The sequence below is a fragment of the Condylura cristata genome, unplaced genomic scaffold, assembly GCF_000260355.1.
Source record: "Condylura cristata isolate star-nosed mole 26May11 unplaced genomic scaffold, ConCri1.0 scaffold00001, whole genome shotgun sequence".
NCBI lineage: Eukaryota > Metazoa > Chordata > Mammalia > Eulipotyphla > Talpidae > Condylura > Condylura cristata.
The window spans coordinates 50,004,866-50,027,316 of record NW_004567102.1 but is presented as its reverse complement, the minus strand read 5'-3'; the positions used below and the strand labels follow the sequence as shown (position 1 = coordinate 50,027,316).

The 22,451-nt window shown below is 37.4% G+C and overlaps 1 protein-coding gene across 1 annotated transcript in view; it reads left to right on the top strand.

The window, feature by feature from the left end:
* Positions 1 to 106: 106 nt before the first annotated feature.
* RTN4IP1 (reticulon 4 interacting protein 1) overlaps positions 107 to 22,451 on the top strand; it is a 36,697-nt gene continuing 14,352 nt past the window's right edge. The window contains exons 1-6 of the mRNA XM_004673741.2: positions 107 to 791; positions 5,507 to 5,658; positions 6,450 to 6,518; positions 7,404 to 7,528; positions 14,817 to 14,865; positions 19,252 to 19,388. Of these exons, the coding sequence (XP_004673798.1) occupies positions 518 to 791; positions 5,507 to 5,658; positions 6,450 to 6,518; positions 7,404 to 7,528; positions 14,817 to 14,865; positions 19,252 to 19,388 (806 nt within the window). The 5' untranslated portion in view covers positions 107 to 517. The remainder of the gene's footprint in view (positions 792 to 5,506; positions 5,659 to 6,449; positions 6,519 to 7,403; positions 7,529 to 14,816; positions 14,866 to 19,251; positions 19,389 to 22,451) is intronic.

The window sequence follows — 22,451 nt, the reverse complement described above, 5'->3', positions numbered from 1 at the left end:
CACGGAGCCTTTCAGTACCGAGTATTTCGATTGGTCTAATTGCACACAGAGGAAATCATCTTTGCGCATGATTGGCTGTCGTCGCAAAGCAACCCCCACGGAGAAGGAGAGCTGGGAGCAAGGAGACTCCTGGCTGGGGTCGTGGCGCAAGTTGGAAAGTTTCTGGTTTTCTGTGGCGGCTGCGGGGGCGAGCTGAGTCTCCTTGTCACGCCGAGAGCTCTGAGGACAGGATTCTAGGGTGTCTGTTTCGTTGTTGTTGTTTTTTTTTAAAGGGGAGGTGGTAGTGTAAGTGAGGAGGAGCATGGACAAAATAACTGACTGCAACGTTAATTGGAGCATTTCAGATAAGAAGTGCAGAATAATTCCATAATCTTAGACCTCTAATGCTCTATTAAGTTAATTTTTGAATTCTCAACTTTCAGTGGTCAGTGTGTTTGACAGAACTTGATTGGATTCAAGGGTGAAAGGGACTCTAGGTGCATTTTTAATCGGGCACTCAATTCAACCACTGTTCAAGATGGAATTTCTGAAAACCTGTGTGCTTAGAAGGAATGCATGTACTGCGGTTTGCTTCTGGAGAAGCCAAGTTGCACAAAAACCTTCCGTTAGAAAGATTAGTACTACTTCTCCAAAGAATACTGTCATGCCCGCGTGGGTGATAGATAAATATGGGAAGAATGAAGTGCTTCGATTTACTCAGAACATGATGCTACCTATCATACACTTTCCAAATGAAGTGATTATCAAAGTTCATGCTGCGAGTGTAAATCCCATAGATGTTAATATGAGAAGTAAGTTTCAAAAACTTTTTTTGGTTCTTTTTAAAAAAAGTTCTTTAGAGAATTTAATCAGGGATCAGTTTTAAAAGATACTTGATTACACTTTCCCCCCCATTAGTAATAGAGGAATTATTAAGCTTTTGATGATGTCAGTAGATAATTATTTCCATAATACTTGAAATTGCAATGTCCATGGTATACTTTTCATCTCTTACACAAAGTAAGTTTGAGTTGTTTTACTTCCTTGAAAGTTAATTGAGACAAGATGTGTGTCTACACTATCAGATATTCTCACGTGGGAACATTGTGCTATTCTTAAGGTCCATTAGAGGTATAGTTATGTTTCCACGTCAGTTCAGAATTTGCATTTTCGTAATAATTGCTTGTATTTCCTCTCCTATTCCTTAGGTTCTTTTACTGACACAGTGAAGAAAGCAACAGAACAGAAAGCCAGGATGTAAGCTTCTGCTCTGCAGAAGTGCTGTGCATTTTGTCTTCAGCAATTAAAATACTTTTCTGTTATATTCTATCTTAAATGGTAGTAATGCTATCTTAAAAAAAAAAAAAAGATTATGTATACATACAGAACTGGGGGGCAGGCCAGATGTGGGGAGGAGGCTGGGGGGGTTGTTGAGAGGATCCACCAAAGACAGGGCGCGAAGCAGAACAGGCAGATCCAGGAAGACTGCTAGGTGAAAAAGTAACATGCCCATTAATAATTTTATATTGATTACATATGGACCTGACAATATTTTGGTTGTGTTAAAATACTAAAATTTCACTTGTTTCTTGGAGCTTGCATTATATTTATACTGGACAGTGCCAATCTAGACAGTGTGAGGAATAACTATTACACATTTCTTGGTGAGGAAGGTACTTGGGGAAAGACTTGAACTCAAAAGTATCTGCAGTTGGAAAGCCCTATTGAGAATGAATTGACATGTCTTTACTGCGACTGCCTCATGAAATCCACATTTATATCTTGTTTTGAAGCAAGAACTACTACTTATTGGGCATGCTTTACTTCCTTTATATTAAGTACAAAAATAGTTTTTACAGGATGTATCTTTAATTGGTAAGTTTATACTTAATGATCAGTATGGTTTTCCTTTGTTTGTAAGGTATTTGAAAATAGATCTTGTGCTCTGTTAACTACTACCTGATTTGGTTCCCCAGTGAAGCAGTTGCCATTCAATCTGTGCCCCTTTACTTTTTAGGTCTAATTTACGACCACAAACTAAAATTTGTAGCAACGTTTTATCCTTGAGTAAGTCTCCATTTAGATATGTTAATTTTTCCTTTCTTTGAATGTACTTGCACAGTTGATGCTGTGTACATTTAAATTTCAATAGGATGGCTGGATGGACTATCTTGGCTCCTATTTAATATAACACTATGCCACATTTACTTCTATATAGTATTCTTGAGATATCTTCTTTAGTTTTCTGTGACTGGGTAATATTTAAAAGTGATCCTTTCTAAAATTTCCTGTTCATAATTCTTTTTTTGAGGGTATGTTACTGTTGAAGCATGTGATAGCTGAGTTGGTAGCTTGGGGAAATGAGTAGATACTCCCCTTGACAAAACAAGGCCATGCCTGTTTTGAAAGGTGATGCAAGCCGTTTTTTGGAGATGGTCATTGTGGTGGGACATAAAATCGTAAATTGTATAAATGACTAAAGAAATTAATAATCTTAAAATAGAAAAAAGTAGAATCAAAAATACCATACCTACAAAGTTTGGTTTCTTTAGACGGGATTAAAATCTTTACAACTGGTGACACATTTAAAATTTTCCAAATGGTCCCAACTCTGTGACCCAAACAGGTAACCTGTAACAATGAGGTGAAATTCCCCAGGAACCCCATTCATTTGTGTCACTTATCAGGTTCTCCAGTATTAAGCACCAGCTGCTTTCTGATTTTGAGCTAGTTTAGCTAGAGCCACTGAACCAGGGCTGCTTGGTTAATGCATTAAGTATATTGGTGACCAAAAAGACTGTTTTAACCATTTTCCCCCCCACAGGTTTACTACCTCAGAAAGGATCAAACACTTTGCAGCTCTAAATAGCTTAAATTTGGCATGGCTTTGTCACTTTTTTTTTGCTCAAACTATATAGGGCTTTCAATGAATATTTGTGTTTTAGGTAGAAAAGGAACATGTGGAACATGGCTTTTTTTAGTGTTACGCATGACATTGTTTTTGTCCTTGATGGATGGCAAATGTGTAATATTAGCTTGATAGCTATCAGCTTAAATTTTCAACTTTCAACAGTTGCTCTCACTTGTCTTGATTTTTTTTTTTTTTCAATTATAAAGACAGCTTGGCAGGCCATCCGCCTGTCAGCATTTCTCCCTATATCCTTTACCTTCCTTTTATATAGGTTAATTGTCATTGGACCTCTCTAAGTGAGCCTGCCATTTGAGATCTCGATTCTGTCCTTTCTCACCTGGTCAGGAACATTGTTTCAGCAACTGTCTCCTGCTCCATTCATCTTTTCCTTTCTATTGGATCATTCCCTTGGTTTGTAAACATGCTATTATTTCTTCCCTATTAGTGAAGAAAACAGACACTCAAAAACCTTCTCCCTGTTTCAGTTGTCCCCGCCCACATTTGCCCATCTCCATGCCGCTACTGCATTTTTTCAAAGTCTTTATAGCAGAACTACTTGATAGAGTGGAATGCTCTCATCGTCTCCAATTCCTCACTGCGCCGTAATCGTTTGGGCACCTGGAGGGTATGTGACTGGACCAGGCTTTTTGCACCACTGGTCTCTATGGTTGTCACCTGCGGCCTTGATTGTGTTAATGCAGAAGGCTCTGGGAACGTGAGTGTCTGATTGTGGCCACCTGCAGTACGGATGTGCGCATGCATAAGCGTGCACACCTGAGCCAGGAGGCCAGGGTTGTAAGAGACGGCTAGTAGACGGCTATAAGAGGAGTGATTACAGGAGAGGGGAGATCACGAGAGAAAGCCGGAGACCAGATGGAAAAAGTGTAAGGATTTGCTGGGGGTTGGAAGGCTTGGTTGCTGCCAGCCTTGGGGAAGAAGGGCACTGAGGGGAAACCCAGATTCCCGTCCCCCTTCCCGCCGTGCGCCCCACTACAGCACCCCACTCCACAGCCATTGCACCAAAGTCACCAACGACTTCTTTGTGTTGGGAGCCAGTGTTTTTTGTATTTTTTTTTTAAACCTGTTGTCAACTTTTGACCTCATTTGAAAACTGTCTTCACTGTAAGCCGCATTTACCTTCCTTAAATGACTCTTCTCTTGCCTTTCAGGATTCTTCTCTTGCTAACCTTTCTCAGGCTCCTTTTCTGGTTTCTCCTTATCCCTGAGATATAATGTTGTGCAGGCCCTGTGGGGCAGGAAGAAAAGAGAGGTTTCTGAGTGGTTTGATGATTCTGGAGCATAAATTGTGGTGTGTGGCACTAAAAAGATAGACAGGGTACTTACTTTGGAGGAACAGTGGAAATGTTCGCAGAGAAATGTTAACAGCAGAGGCAGTGATGGATACTTTTGTGTTTTAGAGAAGTCATCTTATATGTTGAATGTGTATACGATACTAGATACTACCGTGGGGGCCTCCCTGATGGCCTGAGGGGTTGAAGTCGCAGCACTGGGAAGCAGTCAGCAACCACTGCCAGGTGCTGCAGACATCTCCTGTCTTGCTTGCTGCTCTCCTCAACTTCAGTCAGTCTACCTATCCTGCTCCCCACTTTGGTGAATCCTCTCACCCACCTACACCTCTGGCCTGTACCCCAGTTCTTTTATACATAAATAGATCTTTTTTTATTAAAAAAAAAACACTACTGTGGATTATTTTAGACAAATGGCCAATTTGAGTCAAAACCAGAATATTTTTAGCTTGCTTTGCTGATATTTATACAGATAATTCCTAAAAATAAAATGATGTGTATAATAAAACAGTTAATCTGATTTAACATTCAAAACAGATGCAGCTAAATGCTTCCTTAGTACACAGGAATCTATGAATTTATTTCAAAGATAATGTTCTAGAAACATTTGGAATGTGGGGAATATTAACTCATTGACCATTATCAGTGTCAAATACTATACCCGTGCCTTATTAACTTTAATCAGTAACATTGTCTTCCTCACCTACTTGGCACCAAATGACTTTAAAAAGTTAATAAATGAGGTGCTCCCTGGTGGTGCAGCGGGTTAAAGCAGAGCACTTAGAATCTAAGGCCACTTCCACATGAGTTCGATCTCTGCCTGCCCCGGAGGTGACTACATGGCCTGGCAGACCTCTCCTGACCTGCCCGCTGCTCCCCTAGGCAGTGTACTTCATCTACCTGCCTGTTCTGTCCCCCACTCTGTCTCTGGTGAATCCTCTCACCGCCCCTGAGCCTCTGGCCTGTACCCCAGTTCTGTATGCACAAATAAATAAATCTTTAAAAAAAAAGTTCATAAATGAGTAAATTGAAGATATTATTGTCATAAAACAAAGTAAAACTAAATTAAAAAGTCAACATTTTGAGGACAGTTTTCAAAATTGGAATTTCTAAAATACTTTGAGCAATGGTAGTTTAATTTTCCAAGTAATTTCTTTGAAAAGAACAATACTGTGTTTATGCTAAAAAATTGTAAGATTGATTATAGTGTACATCTTGAGATTCTAGATTTGTACCTGGCCTCTAGCCCTTAGTAGTTTTTAAATCATTCTACTCTTTTGGGAATAAACAGATAAATTTTATTTCGCAGGTGGTTATGGAGCTACGGCTTTAAATATGAAACGAGATCCTTTACATATTAAAACTAAAGGAGAAGAATTTCCCCTGACTCTGGGTCGAGATGTGTCTGGTGTGGTGATGGAATGTGGGCTTGATGTGAAGTACTTCAAGCCCGGAGATGAGGTAAATTGTGAAATGCTGCTGTTTCTCTCTATGTGCAAATTGCATTCTGCTTCTTTTGAAAATATATTCTTTATATTTTTCTTCTTTCCTTCATTTAAACAAATATATGGAACTTGGCTAAAACCTACTTTTCCATGGTTTTGTTTCATAAATTATTCCAAAATAACTTGATCATACTCGTTTTCTAATCCTTATGCTTAAAAATTACAAGACTAAAAAAAGAAAAAAGAATTGCAAAGACTTTAAAATATGTGGAATTGGGGCTTTTTTCTTTGTTGGATGAGTCTTTAACTGACATTTTCTACCTTATGGGTTAGGTAGTTTTAAAATAGCTAAAGTTTCGTATAATCACCTGTCACTTATCACTTTGAACTTCCATACCAAGAAGTTAAATTGAGCTTATAATAATAGCAAATACTGTTTTAGTTTTTTTTCATAAAATAACGCATTTAATCATTATGAAATAAGTGTAGTAAGGAGGCCATACTATATAGAGCTTCCACAGCTAATAAGTAGAACTAGGATTCAAATCCTAGAGACTGTTCTAACTGGTACGCTAAAGTAGTTGACACATCTATTGGACTTAACTGACCTCTGCTTCCAGTGTGGTTTGACTGGACAAGCCTAATAAGTAAGTAAAACTTTGATATCCTGTGAAAAGAATTCTTGTACTTGGTGTATGACTGCCTGGTGCTTTTTTTCACAGAATGGGGTTTGTATTTGGGAACACCCTAATGTTTAGTTTGGGTTAAAATTCCTGTTTCAAACGGAGGTGTGTATGTGTGTTTCAGGTTTGGGCTGCAGTTCCTCCCTGGAAACAAGGCACTTTCTCAGAATTTGTTGTAGTCAGTGGGAATGAGGTAACGCATCAACTCGGTGTTAAAATGCCATTAGAAAATCTAAACAAAGACAAATACCTCTGAAATAATTGGTTGTTTTTCAGGTTGACTTCATGTTTTTTTGAAAGGACTAAGGTAGACAATAGGAAGTTTTGAAAGATTAAAAAAAAAAAAGTATTTGTCATTTAAAATAACGTTGCCTGCCAAAGCGGTTATCTTGTCTTGTGGGGGGCACAGATTTACAGATTTGGAGTGAGATCTAGAAATCCTCGTGTTTCTTGATTTTTTTTTTTTTTTAACCAGTATAAATAGTTGAAACCAAATATACCAAGTGGCGCACACTTGTAATCAAAAACAGAAGCCTGGAAATATCAAGCTGTTTCGAATAACTTGAAAAACAATATAATCAAATACAGTTAGGAGCCTGACAATTTGCGTTGAGTAAAAGGGGTTAATATCCAGGAAACTGGCCACAGAAGGGAAGTCAGGAAGAGAAACTGTGGCTATTACTAAGATGAGAGAAAGCCTGGAAGGGTCACCTTCCAGTAAATGGGGTAAAGGAAACAGCTGATTTAAAAGACCAATTAAAATGTTGTTTATTTGGATTGATTTCTAGGTATAATCAGGACTAAAAGAATTATTATTTTTTTAAATTAAGAATGAAGCAGCTGTATCTAATAACAGCCTTTGAAACACTACTGAACCTCTGTGAGGCAGGTTTCATCATTTGGAGGCTGTTCCTTAGGGGTAATCTTGGAGTAGGGTATACAAAAAGCCCTGACCCTGACAGATGTCACAGACATTTCTTTGAAAACAGTTGGGCTCCTGTGAAAGCATATGTACTTGATTATTGTCCACAGGTTTGCAAGTCATTGCATATTTTTGACTGTTTTTTTTCAAATCTAGGTCTCTTTCAAGCCCAAATTGCTCACTCATACCCAGGCTGCCTCTTTGCCCTATGTGGCTCTCACAGCTTGGTCTGCCATAAACAAGGTTGGCGGCCTGAATGACAAGAATTGCACAGGAAAACGGTAAGTATCAGAGGTGGCTTCTAAGTTTCTTTCTGTAAGGTCTTTGTAGTAAGTTTTCAGTGACATTAAAACAAGCTCATTACATGAGCAGAGCTGTGCTGACATTTGGAACAACTTCATTTGTGTCACTTGGCGCTTTCTTAACCTCATTCGGTTGATTCTTAAATGGGATTTTGAAATTTGAAATATATAGATGAACTTTAGGAGTTTGAATCTTCTAAAAAAACTGCAAAATTTTGTATGTGAATCTATGGGAAGAAGAGCCATAGCTTTTATGAAATTCCAAAAAAGGTTAAAAAACACCCGGAGTTTCTAGAGAATTTTGTCCAGGTGCATGTGATTTTCTCCTACTGCTATTAGTAGTTCCATACTTGGTACATTTCTATACATTCAAAACCTTTCTTAAGCATAGTGTTTGGTATCAATTTTGGTGTTCAAATGTTCAAGGGCCTTGAAAATATGCTTGATGAGTTAGCAACAACACAGTTGCTTTCTGCTTTCTGAATAGCTTGTTTTTTTTTTTTTCTGTCAGTTTTGTTTTAAGGTTAAAAAAATACACATTTCATTGTGGCACATAGGAAATAATTGGTGGCTACTGTCATTAGCAATGAGATTATAGTCTTTGTATTTTAGGAATACATCATAGAGAAAACTGATTTTACTTGGTGAAAACTCTAGGTACTAAGACTCACTTTTGACTGGTGGTGAAAATAGCCATAGGTCAAATTTTGATAAATTAAAATAACCTACTTTTTTGATTATGAAGCATTATGCAGGTAAAATAAAGTCTGTGTCATGTTGTACTGTTGTGAAACCTTGCACTTTAAATTTAATGTGTTCGGTTGTAGAACACTGAATTGAATGAAAACAATGACTTTCTGAAAGCTGGGTGAAAGCTATTCATTTAATGAGCTGCCATCTTTTATCATGGAATTCAAGGCAAATATTGTAATCATCAAGCTTTGGGGACTTATCTTTTTAAATGTTTCTACTTTAGTTAAACAGTTGGTTTAAATTAGTTTGACCACAGGAATTTTTCGAATGGGTTGTCTTAGTCAATAATCTTGCAAAAAAATCATTCAAGATTTTTAACTGTTTGTTATGATCGTACAGGATTTGCAGTGACATTTATATTTTGTTTTCCCCATATGTGCACTATAGTTGGAGAGCTTTCATTCCTTTTGCCAGCTCAGAGTCCTCTAGGTATACGTTTCTTAGTACTTTTAGTAGAAGACAATTTAGAAAACAATCTTGCTGTCTCTTCTCACATACATCAGTTTATTGTTGGCTTCATGGATAAATCTTTGAGATTATGTTATCTTCAGTTTAAACAATAATGACTTGGAACTGGGGCAGTAGATGGACACAGGCTCTTTATGGTTTCTTTGCAGTTTCCTCCTAGGTATTAAGTGTAGGACAGGTAGCTTGTAAGGAGAGCTTTGAGAATTGAACATTTTATACATCAAAGGTGAGTTGAAGCTGTTCATTAATTTAAATAAATTGGAGTGAAGTCTTTGCAAAGCGCCTCCGTGGCGCACATCGTGGACCTCTAGCACGTCCCCATGTACGTCGTGACCTCTAGGATGCCTTTGTTCCTAGTGCCTGCGAGAACTGTGCTAGAAAATTTCAGCTACTGAATTGGTACATGTGGGTGGTAATAATGGCTTACCTGTCCTACTACTTATTTGTAAGAATCACAGGAGAAATGGCATACCATATATAAATACTATGAAATACTTGACGTTACTATACTGTGATTCTATTCTTAGTAAACTCAGAGGCTCCAGTGTGCAGAGTGACTTTGACTATTCATTGTGATAGCTGGAGCTTCTTTAGCTTCTCTAAGCAATACTTATTTTCTATTAGCTGTTGGCATTAAGGCTTGCTTTTTAGTCTGTCGAAAGAAGGTCACTATTAGTTATCAAGGGGTAACAGTCTAATTCTAATGAATTAAAAAAAAAAAAACAAACCCAAACTAACAATGACAAACAGCTATCAGCTCCTCGGAAAATTTTACAGTATTTCCTTATTGCAATTTTTTGAAATTAAGACAAAGTTTTCTTAGGGTTTCATGGTATTTACTTTTCTTCTTTTTGTAATTTTATTTCTGCAACAATTTGAATATCATAATAGGTCATTTTTGCCTACACTTGGGTAGCACTAGAAAATGTTAAATAATTTCACGACTATCAGCCTACCCATAGTTTTTTCATCATTATGCAAAGGTACTCATATATAGCTCATGGTTCTGAAGATGACTGGAACTTTTAAAAAGTATATCTTGAAAATGATCGAATCTAATGGTTATAATTATATGTAGTATCATGGTACAACTCAAATATTTCATTCTATGCCTGAAATTCATATTTTGCTGGAAAAGTTGGACTTCATGCTGATGGAGAGTTAAAGTGTTAGAATGAGGCCCTTCCGAGTGGCTCAGTGGGTTAAAGCACAGCACTAAGAAGCTAAAGCCACTTTAGCATGAGTTCCATCCCTGCCTGCCCTGGAGGTGACCCACATGGCGCGGCAGACCTCTCCTGACCCCTGTCTGCTGTTCCCCTCAGCAGTGTACTTAGTTGATCTGCCTGTTCTGCTCCCCACTCTGTCTCTGGTAAATCCTCTCATCACCCCTGCACCTCTGGCTTGTACCCCAGTTCTGTATGCATAAATAAATCTTAAAAAAAAAAGTTAGAATGAGCTAGTCCCCCTTCGCAAAATAAATTTCACTTTTAAATCATGTCTACTAAAAACTCAGTGCAGTGAATTTATGAAATTTGTTCACTTTTTTTTGAGATTAGACTTTATATCAGTAAAATTTTGCCATAGTGTAAATTATGTATAATTAATTCTGTTTATGAAATTAGGCTCAAATTTTAAAATATACAACCTCCTCCCCCCAAATGCTTTATAGGTGTAGCTCAACAACTTCCTCTTCCATGCCTTCTGTTGCCTGTACTTCTTCCCACTACCCATCTTTTTCTCCCCACTTTCCACCCCCCACCACACCTGTGGATTTTGGGTTTTGTTTATATTTCACTGTGGTTAAAAGGACAAGGGCTTTTTTTTTTTTTAAGATTTTTTTATGCATACAGAACTGGGGTACAGGCCAGAGGTGCAGGGGCGGCGAGAGGCTTCACCAGAGACAGAGTGGGGAGCAGAACAGGTAGATCAACAAGTACACTGTGAGGGGAGCAGCAGACGGGTCAGGAGAGGTCTGCCGCGCCATGTGGAATCTCCTCCCGGGCAGGTTGGGGCAGGCTGGGATCGAACTCTTGCGGAAGTGGCTTAAGCTTCTCAGTGTTGTGCTTTAACCCCCTGCGCCACCACAGCGGGCCAGGACAAGGACATTTTTTTAAACTTTGAAGGAAAGTGTGGCCCTGGTTGAACCTGCACAAAACATGGAGTTTGCAAGATGCATTTGCAGTACTTCACAGGACTTGCTCCTTCCCTGTTTTGCACTTAGAGGCGCCATCAAGTGGAAACATCACGAACTGAAACTGCTACTGCTGAACTACTGCCAAGCACTACTTAGAAACAGTTTTGCCTTTTTATTTGAAGGAATAAAGCTGTTTAGTATCATGAATTATGGGAAAGCTGTGAACTGAAAATAATGAGGCCAGAGATGTAGTTGGCAATTGGAGTTTAAGCAGCCAGTATATTTGTTATCTTTTTAAACCAGAGTTCTCAGGGAGAGCAAGTCAAGAGACATTAGATGGTGGATCCACCATCCAGGATAGTGTGGCCAGTTAGAGCTTGAGGTCTCTCTGTCCTTGTGGCCTTGCAGTAGTTTGGGAAGTATATGAGTGAAAATTAGCAATGCGACTAATGATAAATGCTTGCCATGGATGTCAGGTTAGGGTCACCATGAAAATGTGGAGGAAAACAAACTGGAAGAGAAGGGAAGCCTTTGCAGGCAGTGAAGGCATCTGAGAGCTGTGTGGGTCAATCAGAGGGGTCCAGGGTGGCTGAGGTGGAGAGTTTTTTTCAGAAACTAGTGAGGTCAGAATTGAGATAGATTAAATTATAAAGACTAAAGTTTGACTTGTTATATCTTTATAAGAATGAGCTAACATAAGAAGGTATACTATTTCATGACTGAATGAATTTTTAGATATGTCGTGAGGCAATTTTAATGGCTTTTTTTCCTATTTAGAAAGTACTAATGATATTTAATGTCAGTTGAAGAGTTTTTTTTTTTTTAAAGATTTATTTTATTTGTACATACAGAACTGGGGTACAGGCCAGAGGCTCAGGGGCGATGAGAGGCTTCACCAGGGACAGAGTGGGGAGCAGAACAGGCAGATCGACCAAGTACACTGCTGAGGGGAGCAGCGGGCGGGCCAGGAGAGGTCTGCCACGCCATGTGGTCACCTCCGGGGCAGGCGGGGCTCGAACTCATGCGGAAGTGGCTTTAGCTTCTCAGTGCTGTGCTTTAACCCACTGCGCCACCAGGGAGGGCCCCAGTTGAAGAGTTTTGAGGGTATTGATCTTCAAAGTTTCTTCTGTTCATAATTTTTAATTCTATGAAATTAAAAGTAACTTACCTAGAAGAAATGTAATTTACAAGGATACTTGTTTTAATTATATTTAATGGTATAAATTTAAATAGGAATAGCTGGCTCAGAAATTTCAGTGTTAACCTTTAAGTTCTAAAGGGTGACAACCAGTCTTCTGTTATTTGGGTAAGAGAAAAAATAAATGGAACTAGGTCATATATATGTGATAAAGGGTTGATATCCAAAAACTAAAGAAATTTATACAGCTCAGTGGCATTAAAATACCTTACAAAGCCCAAACAGTTCAATTAAAAAATGGACAGAGGATCTGAATAGACGTTTTCTCAAAGAAGACATAAAACTGGCCAGCAGTGTTAAGGATGTGGTGAAAAGGGAATCTTATGCTCTGTTGGTAGGAATGAAAAATTGATGCAGCTGTTGTGGAAAATGGGGTAGAGATTCCTTAAAAGTTTAAAAATTATTACTTTATCAAACAGTTCCACTTATGTTTATTCATAGAAAATTAAAACACTGTTTATTCATAGAAAATTAAAACACTATCTCAGAAAGATATCTATACCTCATTGTGGCATTATTTACAGTAGCATGGAAACAACCTGTTTTCATCAGTGCGTGAATGTATAAAGAACAATTTTTTTTTAAAGATTTTTTTATTTATGCACACAGAACTGGGTTACAGGCCAGAAGTACAGAGGCGGTGAGAGGATTCACCAGAGACAGAGTGGGGAGCAGAATAGGCTGATAGACGAAGTACACTGCTGAGGGGAGCAGCGGGCGGGTCAGGAGAGGTCTCCCTGGCCATGTGGTCACCTCCGGGGCGGGCAGGGATTGAACTCATGCAGAAATGGCTTTAGCTTCTTAGTGCTGTGCTTTAACCCGCTGCGCCACCAGGGAAGGCCCAAGAAAATGTTTTAATGACAGACCTTGCAGGTCCCAGTAGGATATACCATGTATACCTATACTATGTGATATGGCAATACCATGTCATATAGTGTAAGTCTGTAGTAGGTTGTATCATTTGGTTTGTGTAGTTACACTGATGTTCACATATTGATGAAATCTAACAATACGTAACTTCTCAGCACATATCCCTGTCATAAAAGATGGCTAAAAAAAGATGTAATGAAGTATTACTACTCAGCTATAGAAAAAGAAGGAAATCTTGCCTTTTAGAGCAAAATGAGTGGCTCTTGAGGATGTTATGCTAAGTGAAAGGAAAAAAATGCCCTGTGATCTTATGGCTACATATAATCCTAAGACATAAAAAACAAAACAAAGCAAAACAAATGCCTTATGATACTTCTGTGGAATCTAAAAGAAAACAACTAAACTCAGAATACAGACTGGTGGTTGCAAGAGGTGAGGGGTAGGCTGTGAAATAAAAGGTCAAAAGATACAAACTTTAAATTGTAAAGCAAATTATGGGGATATAATGTACAGTGTTATCATTAGCACTCATGGTGACTATAGTTAATATTGTATATATAAAAGTTGCTGAGGGAGTACTTAAAAATTCTCATCACAAGAAAAAGTTGTAATGATGTGAGGTGAATGTCAATTAAATTTACTGTGGTGATCATTCCACAGTATATGCATATAGTGAATCATTGTACCCCTGAAACTCATGTAATATGTCAGTTATCTCAAAAAAAAAGGGAAGATATAAACAAATTAGGATTAAGATTGTAGACACAATGGCATTCCAAAATCTGGTATACTTGCTAGAGGTAGTTGTTAAAAGTCTTGACTGTTTTAGTAGCCACGTCAAAGAGGGACCCACAGCAACAGTTGGACACACCTGTGGTGACAAATGAAGACAAGCATAGCTACTCTCAGATATCAGCCTTGATTTATAATGTTCCTCAGCCTAGATTGGTAACATAACACCAAGTACAATTTAGTACAAATTTCTTGGAATATGAAACTCTATAGCCCAAGTAGGCATTTCTTTGATGCTCTAGCGTAGCTTAAGAATAAAGTAACAGTCTGTTAAGCAGTGATTCTTGACTAGCGATTCTTCTTGGCTCACACTCTTCCTTGGGAAGTTGATGGGTCTGGATTCCTTTCCTCTCAATGCACATGCACACAGTCATACCACATTGTGCATGTTATTTCAGTCATTTCACAATTTCAGAGGTTATACTCCCCTGCACCCCCACTTCCACTATTCACAAACTCTAGGTGAACACCCTTGAAGTAGAGTTGGGAGGAGGCTATAGTAGGAATATGTGCTGGGACTCAGGGGTGTTTGTGCTGAAAGGGACAGACTCATCTGTGTTAGTAGGAATTGAAATTGAGGATGAAATTGATTTCCATTTATGAAAGTTGATGAGGTTGGCAGGACATGTCTGAACAAAAGACATTCCACTTTGGCATGAATGTGGTCAGGAATGTGATTTTTTTTCCTTAGAGAGCAACTGAATCTAACACACTAAAAAGGATTGTAAAATTCTATCATAGAGAAAGTTCTGATGATTTTAGCCTAAGAATTATAGATGTTAACAGGTATCTGAGCTACTTTTAAATATACAAATTTTTATTTTTTTTATATTTTGTACTCTTGTTAAACAGTTTATGTATAGGATGTCCAACTTTACTTGCAGCTTCTAGGTGAGCCTGAACTAAATATTGTTGTGTAATGTTGGGAAACTGAAAGACTTTTTGTTTTGGGAATGCTGTATCTTTGAGCTAGTTCCATATTGAAACCTATCTGTTTATCCAGTTATTTTGCTTTAAGATTTTCATTAACTGTAGCTTCTTTTGCATTTCAGTGTTTTAATCTTGGGTGCTTCAGGTGGAGTTGGTACTTTTGCTATACAGGTAAACTAATTTATTTTGTGACTAGGAATATTATTTTCATGAATTTATAAATTTACATTATAAATTATTTTTCCTTAATAGGTAAGAGAAAGGTAGGTTCAGTAAATTCACTGTAATGTCTGCTTGAAGTGTTAATCTTGTCAGAGTTTTAATGTATGAGTTAGTTTGTGAATGTCCTATACAACAAATGTAGGAAAGCATTGAGGAGAAAGACCATGGGCAGTACACTTGGATGGAAGTTTGTAATTATTATAAATTGATAAACTAATTCTAAAATGTATATAGAAATGCAGTAATTAAACTACTGTAAAGATGGCAATACCATCTTGTAGTAATCTATAGATGCAATGCAACCTTATTAAAATTGCAGCTGTCTTTTTTGCATCCATGGACAAGCTGATCCTAAAATGCATATGAAATTACAAAGGACCCCAAGTTACTAAACAGCCTTGAAAATGGACAAAATTGGGCTCATAAGTCTCTGTTTTTAAACTTCCAAGAAAATAACAATAATTAAAACAGACATAGGATAGAGCTTGTAGATTAATGAAATTGAGCATTAAAAATAAACTCTTACATCTTAGGACATTAAAAGGGAAAAAGAAGTGCTGGGATACTATTTTCAATGAGTTCTTCTGAGACCACTGCATATCCAAATGCAAAAGAATGAAGTTGAACTCCCTACCTTACCTCATGTACAACAACTAAAACGGGACCCCAGACACCTAAATGCAAGCACTCAGACCTTTAAACACTAGAAGAAAGCATATGTCTTTATGTAGGATTTGCAACAGACTAGTAGTTCTGATACCAAAAACAAAAGCAACAGAAGAAAAAAAATAAGACTTAATCAAAATTAAAAACATGTTTACATCAAAGAACGTTATCAAGAAAGTATAAAGGCAGTATAGAATGGGATCAAATGCAAATGATCTGCAGATCATTTACCTGTTAGGGGTGTAGTGGCCAGAATCTATAAAGAGCTCATACAACATAACAGAAAAACACCCAACTTAAAAAAGAGCAAAGGATTTGAATACACATTTCTTCCAAGAAGATAGACAAATGGGCAATAAACCCAGGAAAGATGTTCACTATCTTGGTTTTTACGGTTAGAGTGGACAACATTATCATTTACCTGATCTTCAAGGAAAAGCTTTGTCATTACGAAACGCAAACCAAAACTTAAATGAGATGCCACTTCACATCTATGAAGATGGTTGTAATTTTCTTAACAGAAATATAAGTTGTCAAGGTTGTATGGAAATTGAAACTTGTATATTGTGGGAATGTAAAATGGTGTTGCCATTATGGGAGCAATTCCTTAAAACATAAATTGCCATATAACTCACTGATTCCATTATATACCTGGGAGACATGAAAACATGCTCAGACAAAAGCTTGTTCAGTTATTCAAAACGTCATCAATAGTCAGTAGCTAAAAAGTGAAAATATTCTAGTGTCTTATCAGTTTATGAATAGATGAGCAAATGTACACTATACACACACTGGAATATTTTGAACCATAAAGGAGAATGAAGTGGCTTTTGTTTTTTAAAGCAAGGTTATGTATTGGTCAGTGGTTGGAAAGGCTTTAACTAGTCTCTCAGGAACCTAATTCTGTATTTCTTTTTTTTCTTTATTTCCTTAAATTTGAGGTATATACATATATTTGGTTTATAACACTATGATTTAGGGGGGTAAGATCACAATTCCTTAGATGTATGTCACTGCATCATACCCACCATTAAAGCATCCATAGTCTTTTACTTCAGGACATTTGGCTCCTTCCCTGCTTTTTCCTTCCATATAAGTGAAATTATCTGGTATTTGCCTTTCTCCTCCTCACTTACTGTATTAATATATTCCTCTCTGCTTCCACCCATGGTGTCATGAATGGCAAGCTTCCCACTGCATCTTAATCCCCTCTTCTGCCTTTTGGATGCTTGGGTTGTTTCCATAACTAGGCTGTTGTAAATAATGCTGCAGTGAACACAGGAGTGCCTATATCTCCTTCAGTTGGTATTTTTGAAATTTGGGTAAGGTTTCTAGGATTGGAATTAACGGGGTATTATGGTAATTCTATTTTTAATACTTTTCATAGGGGCTAGGTCAGTCAGCCCCACTAACAGTGTACAGGTTTTCCTTTTTCTACATCTCCTTACCAGTCTTTCTGATTTTGTTGTTGTTTTTGTTGTTTTGATATGGGTCATTCTCGTGGGCGTAAGATATACCAGTGTATTTATATTTGCATTTCCCTGATAATAAGTGATAATTGATTTTTTTTCATGTTGGCCATCTGTATGTCTTCTTTGGGAAGTGTGTTTAGCTTTTCTGCTCATTTTTTTTATTAGGTTCTTTGTTTTCTTTTTGTTGAGTTACAAGTTCTCTGTGTATCTTGGATGTTACCCCCTTATAAAATATATGATATACAGGTATTTTCTCCCATTGAGTAGTATGTCCTGTCATTTTTATGATAGCTCCTATTATTGTGCACAAGCTCTTTAATTTGATGCAGTCCTATTTTGCTTTTGTTTTCCTTGCTGTTGGAGCTGAGTTCCCAAGGACATTACTGAAGGCAGTATAGTAGAGTCCTTTGCCTTTGTTTTCTTAATGTGTGTGTGTGTATATATACATATGTGTGTATGTATATATATGTGTGTTATTAATATAATACATTATTAATATATATTACATAGATATATATAAATATGGTTTCCAGTCTTACATTCAAGTCTTGAGACCATTTGGGTTAATTTTTGTTGTATGGTATGAGAGTAGAATAGTCTAATTTTTCTACATGTAGTTGTCCAGTTTTCCCACATCATTTTTGAGGACACTTTCATTCTTCTATTGCACTCTTGGCTCCTTATTGTAGATTATCTATAAAAATGTCGATTTATTTTTGGACTCTTAATTCTATCCCATTGGTCTAGGTATTATTTTTAATCCAGCATCATATTATTTTGATTACTATAAACTTGTGGTATAGTTTGAAGTTTGGGAACATGATATACTTTGATGTAATTGCTTTTGGTACTCCTTTGTTTGGTGCATATATATTGATGTGTTAGGTCTTCCTGATGTTTTGATCCCCTGATCATGATATAATATCCACAGTTGCTCTTGATACCCTTTTTAACTTGAACTTTATTTTGTTTGATATAAGTATGGCTGTCCTTGCCAACTTTGGTGTTCCACTTGTTTTCCAATCATTTACTTTGAGCATATGTTTATCATTGGAACTCAGTCTTCTGGAGACAACAGAAAGGTGAATTTTGTTTTTAAATCAACCAGCTATTCTGTACCTTTTGATTAGACAGTTCAATATTTACATTTTACTTTTCAAATTCCCTAGGCAAATAAACCTTTGATCAATTCTACTTTTAAAAAACAATAAAATAAATTATAGTTTTAAGTCTTTTTTTTTAATACTCAGTAGCTATCTGTGTAGCACAAAGTGGGATTCATTAATGAACAAAACCATAGATCTTTGATATTTTAGTGAATTATTACAACTTAGACATTTAGTGTATGATACTTAGGGAAGGATTGAGAAAACATCTAATCTGTTATGACAACTATCAGTACAGAAATTTCTCAGTGAATTCCAAGTAACTATTCACACTTTAGACTGATAATGAAATTGTCATTCTACAAAAGAATTACAGTGATTTTGGAACAGGATGATTTCTTGGATGCTTAATCCTGAACAAAATCAGAATTTAGTTCTCCTTTTTAAGTCTAGTTGTTTCTTATTGCTTTAAAACTTAAGGCATCTGCATTTTAAATCCTGGGAACTGCTTGTATACCCAGAGGAAGAGGACCTGATCATTGTTCTGAAATAAAATATCTCTATTTTCTACCACCTCTTTTTAAGAGCACATTTTTGTGTTAACCTAGTAAAATGACAGATGGTTGCTTTGACTCAAGACTATAATACTAACTAGAGATGCAAATAAAGAGCTGTTCCATTTTAATGTTCAGGATACTTTTAACATAGTTATTTCTTAGTACATGAATTTTTTTTACCCATTTACTTTTGTCATCATTGAAAACACTTAAACTTGGAGCAATCAGCTTCTCTCTTTTCTGATTCTGGTGAGGCCCTGAGACCACCCCTAAGAAGACTGGTTAAAACTTCAATGACAAGGTGACTGACTGTCTCAGGGAAAATGAGATCTAGGTCTTGGATTTTCTTAGTGAGCGTGAGCTTAATCATTTTTACTAGTCTCAGACAGATGGCTTCCTGTAGTTCTTGCTAAGACAAAAAGCACTTAGAGTTCTCCAGAGATTAGGCTAATACATGTACACATGATGCTAACTAATTTTTTAAATTTTTTTCTGTGGCCCCTCCCCCCCCTTTTTTTTTTTTTTTGTTGACAGGTACTGAAAGCATGGAATGCTCATGTGACTGCAGTTTGCTCTCAGGATGCCAGTGAACTTGTAAGGAAGCTCGGGGCAGATGATGTAATTGACTACAGATCTGGAAATATGGAAGAGCAATTGAAATCTTTAAAATTGTATGTATTAGAATAATGTTCACTTGGGGAAGGTGGGGATAAGAACAGTTGATAACATAGGCCTGAGAGGATTTGGTAGCCTGACAAAAATACTGAAATATTTCCTAAGATTTCAGGTCATTAAAAGTTATAACTGTAATGACTCCAGATGTTAATACAGCACAGTAACATAATATGATAACTGAGAAGGAATTTTTACTAATTTTTAAATTACATTTATTCCTGTTTTGTAGGAGGTTTGAAGGCATAATTGGGAGTGTGTCCCTTTCTGAAGTATCCATCACAAGGAAGAACAGAGTAGTACATAAAAATACATGACTAGCACTAAACATGTATTTGGTGTTTTAGCTTGATGAGGGCTTCAGAGAACCAAAGGCCATGCATATCAGTAATGGGCGCACGGTGGAAGTTCTCTGCATGTGAGCCAGCAGTGCTTTGGCCTAGTATACCAAACCGGAGCAGATTCAGGAGTTCCTCAGCTGATTGGTCCTCCCTGTATCTTGGGCAGAAATAGGAAGGCAGCTTATTAATCTGGTTTTCATTCAGCTGTGACAAAACTGAAGCTGAAAGTACAACCAGGAAATATTTGGAAAACTGTTTATTGTTTTTATCTCCTTTTTAATTTTCCCCTGTTTGGGCATTTCTTGGTTTTGTTTTGTTTTGTTTTTTTTTTTTTAAAGATTTATTTATTTATGCATACAGAAGTGAGGGGTACAGGCCAGAGGTGCAGGGGTGGCGAGAGGCTTCACCAGAGACAGAGCGGGGAGCAGAACAGGCAGATCGACGGAAGTACACTGCTGAGGGGAGCAGCGGGTGGGTCAGGAGAGGTCTGCCACGCCATGTGGTCACCTCCGGGGCAGGTGGGAATCGAACTCATGTGGAAGCAGCTTTAGATTCTCAGTGCTGTGTTTTAACCCGCTGCGCCACCAGGGAGGGCCCTGTTTTGTTTTGTTTTAAAGAAAAAAAAAGGTAAACAAAAGGATCCCCCATTTAATCCTACCCAGTGTTTCTCAATCAGCACCATCCTCTCCCAAAAGGAGATGGCAGTAAATTTGGAGCAGCCAGCTGCTCCACTTCTTTAGAGAGCCTTCTTCTTGCTGGGCAGCTTGAAACCTGGAATACAGGCACAATGGTGAATGAGGCAGACCCCCCTTCCATGGAGCTTACATTCTGGTGAGGGAGTTTCAGTGGTAAATGCTTTCAAGAACATTGATATGGAGAAGGGGAGAACAGATGAGGCAGGAGCTTTTTTAGGTGGTTTGAGCGGTTCCTTCTTTGAACAATGGGTTTTTTTTTTAACTTGTTCTCTGCGGTAGCCCTCTCTTCTAGAACAGTATAGTAACATGTACTAAGTGCTCAATAAATATTTGTTCAATGAATTATTGAGGAAAACTGGGAGAAGAGCACTTGTTCCAAGTAGAGATAACAAATCTGAAGCTGTCTTCATAGGAACATGCTTGACATGTTTGAGGAATAACGTTGTCCCTTTCCGAGATCTTGTCAGCTCCCTTCCTGCCCATATGCCAGGAAGTTGGTCTCTTTGGGCTTCCGAGATCTGCTTCCCAGATAAATGGTAGTTTCATTTAATCTTATATGCTTCTAGTACTAACAGCATGAAACTGAAGCCATGGCCAGCCCATTTCCCTCTAACTGAAGTTTTTATACATGGCTGGAATTTGTTACTGGAGAACAGAGCACCTGACGGACAGAAGAGTAGTCTTGCTTTTTTTTCCAGAACAGGGACCTTACTAGCTGACCAATGAAGGCTGTTATTTTTTTTATTCCCCCTGACTGCTTTAGTTAAATTGATGTTCATATTTTCTGCCTAGAGTTTGACCTTTGAATCCACCTAGTATAAGCTTGTTCCTCTTTCCCAGTAGCAGGTTTTTAGATTTGAATCTTAGACTTATACAAGAAAGGGCTTTGAAACCCTTTAGTACAAATTTTATCATGTGTAGTTAAGAAAAGAAAGGCCAGAAGATTTCTGAGTTTTTGCATACTCAGGTCATGCTACTTAATCATCAGTGGGAGGGTTGATTCTCTAACTGGTCTCCAGACTTTTGCAGGGGGTGGTAAGTAGTGACTGTTCTATAATACCAGATTACCTTTAAGTTTCACTTAAGTTAACTGTTACATTTGCTTGTCCAAAATTTGAGAATGAAGTAGAAACTTGAAAATAGTAAAAGTGAAAACTTAAATTCATGAAGAAAAGTTTATTTTCTGATGATAATAATAAATTTCTTAAGATCATTCTGCAGTTCATATTCTTCAGTTTTTATTTATCTTTGTTGAACTTAGTCCTATAAAAGACTCAGTATCCACAAAGTTGGCCATAACTAGTTTTGGAAGCTTTGATGTCTGACTTTATCCAGATGAAATCTAGAAAGGAATTAATCTTCTAGTTTGCTTAATTTATAAACATACATTCTTTAACTAGAACTTTGTTTTCAAAAGTATATTAAAGCTTCTTTAACTTTTATTCACTTTAAATAGGAAGTAATGGTTATAATAGTTTTAAATTTAAGGATTTGAGTGTCTGTATTCTGTGGATTCCTTTCTGACTGGATTTTTTTGGCATGTTAAAGCAGAATTGAAAACTGAGAGCAGGTTGTTATTTTCTTTCTATGTATTGTCCTGATACTGTGTGTGTAGTGGGGGGTGGAGAGAGAGAGAAGCACTCCAGAAGGTAAAGAGGATCGTTCTACAAGTACTTCTGCCTGTGAAGGAAATAAAAGCATGAAAACCTTATATACTTCTTTCAAGTACTCATGTGAGTTAGAGAATACTTTGACTTATGTTAGATGGAGAACTTTGAGGTTTTCCTTAAAGCTTGAGTCAAGATTTCTCAATCTCAGCAACCTTACTTTCTCATCTGTTAATATTTTCAGCTGGATACTTTTTTTTTTAATTTTTTTTTTATTTATTTGTGCATACAGAACTGGGGTACAGGTCAGAGGCTCAGGGGCAGTGAGAGGCTTCACCAGAAACAGAGTGGGGAGCAGAACAGGCAGATTGACGAAGTACACTGCTGAGGGAAGCAGCGGGCGGGTCAGGAGAGGTCTG